Source organism: Salmo salar, chromosome 02, assembly GCF_965601325.2.
Source record: "Salmo salar chromosome 02, fSalSal1, whole genome shotgun sequence".
Lineage (NCBI taxonomy): Eukaryota > Metazoa > Chordata > Actinopteri > Salmoniformes > Salmonidae > Salmo > Salmo salar.
Genome location: NC_138292.1, coordinates 64,834,565 through 64,843,433, shown reverse-complemented (window position 1 = coordinate 64,843,433; position 8,869 = coordinate 64,834,565). Strand labels below are relative to the sequence as shown.

Sequence of the window (8,869 nt, the reverse complement as noted above, 5' to 3'; positions counted from 1 at the left end):
GAATTAGCAGTCAATTTTAGCTTGCCACACACACAAACAGAAATTAAACTGCTTAGGGGAAGGGTTTGTGTTGTGGGACAGAGATATTGTTGTTGTAGCACTGACTACATGGCAGTGATTTGATTTATTAGTGATGTTTGCAGTGCATTTGGAAAGTATTCAGACCCCTTGATTTTTCTCAAAAAAGTATTACTTTACAACCTTATTCTAAAATGGATTAAATCATTCCCCCCCTCATCAATCTACACACAATACTCCATAATGACAAAGCAAAAACAGGTTTTTGGAATTTTTTGCAAATGTATTAAAAAAATACAAATAAATGAAATTACATTTACATAAGTATTCAGAGCTTTTACTCAGTACTTTGTTGAAGCGCCTTTGGCAGCGATTACAGCATTGAGTCTTCTTGGGTTTGACGCTACAAGCTTGGCACACCTGTATTTGGGGAGTTTCTCCCATTCTTCTCTGCAGCTCCTCTCAAGCTATCAGGTTGGATGGGGAGCGTCGCTGCACAGCTATTTTCAGGTCTTTCCAGAGACGTTCGATCGGGTTCAAGTACGGGCTCTGGCTGGGCCGCTCAAGGACATTCAGAGACTTGTCCCGTAGCCACTCCTGCATCGTCTTGGCTGTGTGCTTAGTGTTGTTGTCCTGTTGGAAGGTGAACCTTTGCCCCAGTCTGAGGTCCTGAGTACTCTGGGGGAGGTTTTCATCAAGGATCTCTCTGTACTTTGATCTGTTCATCTGTCCCTCGATCCTGACTAGTCTCTCATTTCCTGCCGCTGAAAAACATCCCCACAGCATGATGATGCTGCCACCACCATGATTCACCGTAGCGATGTTGCCAGGTTTCCTCCAGACTTGAAGCTTGGCATTAAGGCCAAAGAGTTCAATCTTGGTTTCATCAGACCAGAGAATCTTGTTTCTCATGGTCTGAGAGTCCTTTTAGGTGCCTTTTGGCAAACTCCAAGCCAGCTGTCATGTGCCTTTTACTGAGGAGTGGTTTCGACCTGGCCACTCTACCATAAAGTCCTGATTGGTGGAGTGTTGCAGAGATGGTTGTCCTTCTGGAAGGTTCTCCCATCTCCACAGAGGAACTCTGGAGCTGTCAGAGTGGCCATTGGGTCCTTGGTCACCCAAATGACCAAGGTCCTCGATTGCTCAGTTTGGCCGAGTGGCAATACGTGGTTCCAAACTTCTTCCATTTAAGAATTATGGAGGTCACTGTGTTCCTGGGGACCTTCAATGCTGCAAAAATGTTTAGATACCCCTCCCCAGATCGGTGTCTTGACACAATCCTGTCTCAGAGCTCTACGGACAATTCCTTCAACGTCATGGCTTGGTTTTTACTCTGACATGCACTGTCAACTGTTGGACCTAATATAGACAAGTGTTTGCCTTTCCAAATCATGTCCAATCAATTAAATTTACCACAGGTGGACTTCAAGTTGTAGAAACATTTCAGGGATGATCAATGGAAACAGGATTCACCTGAGTTCAATTTTGAGTCTCATAGCAAAGGGTCTGAATACTTATTTAAATAATGATTTATTTAAAATACATTTGCTAAGATTTCTAAAAACTTGTTTTCGCTTAGTCATTATTTGTTATTGTGTGTAGATTGATGGGGAAAACAATTTATTTAATCCATTTTAGAATAAGGCTGTAATGTAAAACAAATGTGGAAAAAGAGAAGGGGTCTGATTACTTTCCGAATGCACTGTATATGTTGTGTTACTTGTTATTATTTTACCTGATGCTTTTGTAGGACAAAATATATATATATCTCATAATGCATTTTCTCAAATTTTGCAATGAATTTCAATAGATTTCAGTTTTGTATAAATAAATTGCTTTAATAGAATGACAATGTAATGACAACATCAATAATATTTGTACATTGTTGTTTCTTGTAGAAGAAAGAAGATGCATCAAATGTGTAGCATACAAAGTTTTAGAAACTATCCAGAAATGTACAAAATGAAGAGAAAAAAAGCTAAACATGAAATTATTTTTTATAAAAACTACAAAGCAGAGAGGGTCAGTATAAAATGACGCCGTATAAATCACCTATGGACAAAGAGGCATGTGGTGATCATTCACATTGCAGAGGGAGCCGAGAGGGACATTAAACAGGATACAGAAAAGGGAGATGCAGAGGGGAAAACCAATGTACATAAACTATAGCATGTGGCATTTGTTCTAAACAGCTCACTAATTCTCACTAAGAGTAAATCTTTAGTTTAAAGCTGGAGAATTCTAAACAAAAAGATTTTGCTGACTTTGTACTTGCCGAGTCATGTAGATTGTTTTGCTTTGATAATTTGGTAAACAAATGGAATTAGAAGCAACCAGAGCGTACAAATGCAATCCATATCAATAAAAAAAAGTCCAGTGACTTCAACAATTGTTTTATTATTTATGAGTAGTATAAGCGAAATGTGTGCCATATATTCTCATCAAGGATATTAGAGCGTGAAAAGTGTTATTGGCACATGTACATTGAGTTGAGGTAATGTGCTGCTTTCCAGAACTCTATGCTAAAGTGTTTCCAGGAATTCTCTTTCCCTCCTTTTCTTTTGTCCTTTTTCCTCATCAACTATGGTTTTTCACAATGCAACACATAAGGAGTCAAGCAGCATCCCAGAAGGTGATACCTAGTCAGTTGCACGACTTCCACATTTAACCCAAACCCTTTGAATCAGAGATGTGCAGTGGGGGGCTGCCTTAATCGACATCCATGGCGCCCGGGGAGTAGTTGTTGCAGGTTAACTGCCTTGCTCAAGGGCAGAATAGAAGATTTTTCCACCACGCCGGCTCAGGGTTTCAAACCGGCAACCTTTCAGTTACTGGCCTAACGCACTTAACGGCTTGACTACCTGACGCCCGTAGACCAACGCATGAAGTTTTTAGCCAAGTAAACTGACCTATTTGAAATAAACATTTTCTTTCAAAAGCAGTGGTGAAGACATGTCAGTGTAATATCGAACCAGAATGTAAAGTCATATAAAAAATAACCAAAAAATACATCACTTAAGACATAACAAAATACTCAAATGAAGTCACACAAACATTTCCTTTAGTTTGGTTAATAGAATCGGATTATTTCAATCTAAAACAACCCAGTTCTGATAAACATCACGTTGTATTTGTTCTAGGCTGATAGCCTGTCGAAACCCGCTGAAAGCCAGTCCTTGCCGGCAATGTTACTCAATCCTTGTTATATAGGTAGCTAGGGTTGGAAAAATTCCATTAACTTTTCCAAAATTCCCCAGTTTTCCAGAAAGCCCAGTAGGAAGATTTCTGGATATCCTGCTTATTCCCTCCTAATTCCAGGAACTTCCAACTAGAATTTCTAGAAAACTGGGGAATTTGGGGAAAGTTAGCAGCGTTTTGAAAGCCTATGTGTATCCTTCTTACCACTACGGTATTAGTTCTGTGTGCTCTGGGCTCCTCATCACAATAAGCCCTCTTACTATACACTATGACACACTGGCAGCTGGGATCCTGACCTTACACACTAAAACATGGCACACATTGGTTAAAGGTTTATTCTGATTGGCTATTGACCATTGGCTGTGATAGAAAATATACTATACAGTAAAATATTATAAGGACTCCATGGATAGATACACTGTCAAGTCCCAATGAATCCCAATACAACATCAGTAAGATATCCATCCTTTGTTAACCCCCCCCCCCCCCCACACACACACACACATTCAATAGCCACCCTACACCCTTCCAATCTTTGTCTTTCTTTATCCCTCTCTCAGGGTCGTGAGAGGGTGGTGTAGAGACGCATCACACACACACACACACACACACCCAATCCCATGCATCTCAGTCTCTCTCATGGCCGTGACAGGGTGGTATAGACAGGCTGCTCCCAGTGTGTAGGACTGTGAGACTGGGCCACGCTGGAGGGGTCAGTGATGGTAGTGTAGAGGGGCCTCTGGCTGGGCCCCATGTAGGAGAAGGCTGAGTACAGCCCCGGGGCTTGGCTGGAGTGGGCGTAGTACGGCCCTGGCGCCTGGTGCTCCCCGTACTCAAACTGGGCCCTGGAGGGCAGCGAGGGGAAGGCTGATCCGTAGTGGGGGAGGCTGAGGGGGGTGTAGGTGACATGTGTTCCTGACGAAGAGGAGGAAGTCTCTGTGTAGTGGCTCCCGCCCCCAGACTCACTCTTGATCTGGGCCTTGGTGGCGTCTGAGGCAGAGGGGGAGGGCTGTTGATGCTGATGCTGCTTGGAGAGCCAGGCGGCTGAGTGACCGCTGGCGGCGGCGAGGGCGTAGGCGTAGGATGTAGCGGGGGAGCTTGGTGTGGCGCCGCCCTGGCCGACCCCCGGGTGCCCGTTGGGCGGCAGGTACTGGTCAAACTCGTTGACGTCGAAGGGCTCGATGTTGGCCATCACGTCGTGGCTGATCTCGCCGATGTCCATGGTGCAGAAGTCGATGTGGGGTTTCCCGCCCGCTGATGAATGTCCCCCAGAGGCCCCCTCTGCTCCTACCCCCAGGCCTCCTCCACGGGAAGACCCTGAGCCACCTCCGCCCTCCCTCTTCCCCTCCGTCATCTTTCCAGACTGGAGCTCTGTCTTTGGGGTGGTGGGGGGTGTTGGCGGGCTGTGACCCTGACCTGGAAGGAAAAGGGAACATACCGATCAGCAAGCAATAGAAGTGAAACATTTGGAATGGAGTTCTGTTTTCTTCTTGTTCTCTCAGGTCACAGAAGGCCGTTTGGTACCAGGTGGCGTATTGTTTTCCCTAGCTAGTTGAAGTAGGACTTACTCATAGTATTGGGTAAATTCATTAACAAATAAAGTTGAACTCACCTGCAGGGTGGTGGTGATGATGGTGGTGGAGGTCGGCCAGGGGGGACCCAGCCCCTGTACTGTGCACATCCAGGTGGAGGGCCTTGTAATGGGACTGGCTGCCCTCCCCCTCTGCTCCCTCCCCTCCCTCACCATTGGTCCCCAGCTTGCCGTTCTTGCGTCTGCGGGGCTGGTACTTGTACTCTGGGTAGTCCTTCTTATGTTGTTTCCTCAGTCGCTCCGCCTCCTCAATGAAAGGCCTCTTGTCACTCTCATTCAGGAGCCTGTGGGACAAAACATGGCCGGGCGGCAGGTAGCCTAGTGGTTAAGAGGGTTGGTCCAGTAACTGAAAAGTCATTGTTTGAATCCCAATGCTGACTAGGTGAATAATAGTGCCATTTACCAAGGCATTTAACCCTAGTTGCTCTGGATAAGTGTGTCTGCTAAATAACGTTAATGGTTATATAATATAGTGCCTTTCATTTCAGAAACATATTTAAAAAATACAGGAAGGAAATGTATCTGAAGGAAGTAGTTATGCTCCAATTGCACACAAACGCCAACAAGGCCTACAGGTAGCCTATAGATTATCAAGTTCCCACGTAGGCCTATTCATTTCCATGCCCTGCCAATACCCACCTCCACAGTTTGCCGAGTGTCTTGCTGAGCTCCGCGTTGTGCAGGTGAGGGTACTGGTCCGCCAGTTTACGGCGCGCGGCCTGCGCCCACACCATGAAGGCGTTCATCGGCCTCTTCACGTGCGGCTTGCTCTTGTTCCCGTTGTTTACGCGCACGGGCATGGGCACGAGCGTCCAGTCGTATCCGTCCAACACCTGGCTGACCGCCTCGCGGATGCCGATGGGGAACCGGTCCATATCCACCTCTGACTTGGGCACTAATCCACCGTCCTCTCCGCCGCCATCTGCGCCAGAAAGCCCCGTCAGTTGCTGCGACGGACCGGTGAGCGGGGAGTCCCGGCCGCCGGTGGCCCCGGAGTGTGCCGGTGACAGAGAGTGACCATCTGATCCCCCGGGACTCAACTCTGCCTCGGATAGACTGTGCTCCTCTCCAGACATTTTAATGTATAGGCTATTATCGATTGGCAACAAAAAATATCCTTGCAGGAAAATGTTGTAAATTTGTTCAGAGAATGTAAAACTTTAAGCTACAGCTGAGAGAGAGTCCAGACTCGCTCCTCTATATGGAATTATTCCTATATGCCACGCGTAAACCCATAGCCTACTCGTGCGTAATCGAATGTACCCAAATCCTGTCCTTTGCACTTCCCATTCACTTCCACCGATGTCGCCTGAAATGAATAATATAGAATAGAACAACATTAGGCAATTAACACATTTTACATTGGGCAATGAGGTCAGACCCCATTTGATAACTTTTTTCACGTGTTTTTTTTTTTTTATAGACCTAAGCAGAGACTGTACCCAGTGGGAACAGACGTCAATTCAACGTCTATTCCCAGCGGATATTTTCATTACAATGGTAGGCCTAGAAATGACCGTTAGCTCTGAGACGAACAGAAAGGCATTCATACAATCTTTTCTTGTTTACAGTTATGTTAGGCCACAAACTGTAACGAATGATAGGCTAATATATGTCCACTGGAACCAATTTATAGGCTACATCATAAGAAGAGCAACTTCTTCTTCAACGGTTCTTGTCATTTTATATCAGTCCATATGCCATTATAGGCTAATCATAGGAGGGTTTGCTTCACCCAAGATGCCCTATTTTCCAAAGAAACAAGGTTCATGAAGAAAACTGAACATTAAAAACTAACATCCTAAATGTTTCAGTATTTATCTTTAAATAATTCTGAGAATATGTATTTTACTGTGTTAATCCTATTTTAAGGCTAAAGCTGGAAAAGCCCGTAAAACTCAGCCCAGCATCATCTTGGGAATTAAAAAAAACTCTTAGCTAATAAGATTTGGATATTTCTGAAATTCCACCCAAAAGAGTAAACAAATCTATTTTATGTTCATATGGAAAATAAAGTTACAAAACTTACCAATACAGAGTTTAGGAGGTCGCCCGTTCAACACGGGAGTTCGTGCGTTCCCCTGTCCACCAGTGTGACGCTCGCCCTGTCCCCTGCCCCCTCTTTTGGTTTGCCCTTCAATGAATGGCCGCTCTGTATCGCGCACCGGAGCTTAAAGAGCGCCGTTGTGAGAAGGAACGAGAAAAAAAAGTGATTGAAAGTGGAAAACATTCTGAGAGGCAGCATTCCAACACTGAGTCGACGCCACCCTCTTGCGCACACGCTGGACGCCTATTGGTCATTTAATATTCTCCGGCTTTCTTACTGGACGACGGGGTTACTGTTATTGCCTGTCCGTCCGTCACCACTAATATTTCCAATGAAAGGAGGTGAGATTTTACATCAGAGTGGCTTAAGTGACTTTACACTGGCTCTATTTAGGAACCAAATAAGGCCCGCTTTGTTTGATGTGTTGACATGTTATATTGAATAAATAAACTATCATGATAATACATTTGTGGTCAAAGTACACTACATTTTACGAAACATCTCCAATGATTAAAATACATAACGTCGTTATATTCATTATAACGTCATTATACAGTTTGTGAGGCCCTATTTGATGCAGTGAATATGTTACTTATATCTAGGTCATCGTTAACCCCAGGAAAATAATAATGAAAGAAATAGGTCTATGGCCTAAAAATTATTTAAAGTACTACTTAATACGTTTTTTGGGGTATCTGTACTTTACTATTTCTATTTTTTACAACTTTTACTTTTACTACATTCCTAAAGAAAATAATGTACTTTTTACTCCATACATTTTCCCTGACACCCAAAAGTACTCGTCACATTTCGAATGCTTAGCAGGACAGGAACATGGTCCAATACACACACTTATCAAGAGAACATCCCTGGTCATCCCTACTGCCTCTGATCTGGAGGACTCACTAAACACAATTTATTCGTTTGTAAATTAACTGTTCGAGTGTTCCCCTGGCTATCCAGAAATAAAATAAAAACAAGAAAATCGTGATGTCTGGTTAACTTAATATAAGGAATGTGAAATTATTTATACCTTTACTTTGACTTTTGATACTTAGGTATATTGTATTGATGACATTTACTTCTGATACTTAAGTATATTTAAAACCAAATACTTTTAGACTTTTACTCAAGTATTATTTTACTGGGTGACTTTCACTTTTGAGTAATTTTCTATTAAGGTTTCTTTACTTTTACTCAAGTATGATAATTGCGTACATTTCCAGTACTGCATGTGGCTGATATAGTACTGAAAGATGACAAAAAGTGATATAGGGTAGAGTGAGTTGCTGGCGGAGTTGAATTAGATCCAAAATCATCATCCCTATATTGTTGACCAGCAATAAGGGCCTTATGGGCCCAATCCTGAGGTCAATGTACGTGACCTTTCACCCCTATACTCTATGAAACACATAACTTTTCTCACTTCCGATATTCCTCTTCCAAATTGCTCTTGGAAATCCCTTAAAAATATTACATATGCATCTAAAATACATGTCAAGATCCAGAGTGTTCTGTGTGTAAGGTTGTGCTGTTGAGGTCGAATCATTCATGATGTTACTGCATTAAATGTATTGTTACTGTAACTGGCTCTATTCTATGTAACTTGTATGTAACTTACTTATAATCATTAATATGTCAGATATTTACAGTACATTGTCACACGTTAAGATAGATTAAGGGACTGAATATTATGGGCCACCACACACACACACACACACACACACACACACACACACACACACACACACACACACACACACACACACACACACACACACTGACTGCAACAATAACCACCAGTGTTTCCCTTTACCTTCTTATGTTGAATCCGTGTCTCAGTTTTCTCTCTCTCTCCCTTTCTCCCTCTCGTCTCTCTCTTCTTTAGCCTCTTTGTTGTCATCTCAGGTGAATTGTAACCATGTGATCAGATGCCCTGCAAGCCCTCTTCCATTAGCCTCTTAAATGAAAAAATGATAGGAACAAAAAGCAGTTTTGTGCATCTTGAAAAAATG

General features: G+C 43.3%; 1 protein-coding gene across 1 annotated transcript; it reads right to left on the bottom strand.

Annotated features, from left to right (window-relative positions):
• Nucleotides 1-1,835: 1,835 nt before the first annotated feature.
• LOC106589426 (transcription factor SOX-10) lies at nucleotides 1,836-7,010 on the bottom strand. Its single transcript, XM_014179405.3, has 4 exons — nucleotides 6,837-7,010; nucleotides 5,447-6,116; nucleotides 4,829-5,091; nucleotides 1,836-4,632 (listed from the first exon to the last, which is right to left on the bottom strand). The coding sequence occupies exons 2-4, from the start codon at nucleotides 5,881-5,883 to the stop codon at nucleotides 3,854-3,856; spliced, it is 1,479 nt and encodes a 492-aa protein (XP_014034880.2). The 5' UTR covers nucleotides 5,884-6,116; nucleotides 6,837-7,010; the 3' UTR covers nucleotides 1,836-3,853.
• Between the last annotated feature and the right edge of the window lie 1,859 nt (nucleotides 7,011-8,869).

What these genes read in the sequence shown, in the direction of transcription:
- LOC106589426 (XM_014179405.3), bottom strand. Translation starts at nt 5,883, where the DNA reads ATGTCTGGAGAGGAGCACAGTCTATCCGAGGCAGAGTTGAGTCCCGGG. An exon ending in ACACTCGGCAAACTGTGGAG is followed by an intron (nt 5,092 to 5,446) that starts GTGGGTATTGGC and finishes TTTGTCCCACAG; the next exon opens with GCTCCTGAATGAGAGTGACA. An exon ending in TCATCACCACCACCCTGCAG is followed by an intron (nt 4,633 to 4,828) that starts GTGAGTTCAACT and finishes TTTTCCTTCCAG; the next exon opens with GTCAGGGTCACAGCCCGCCA.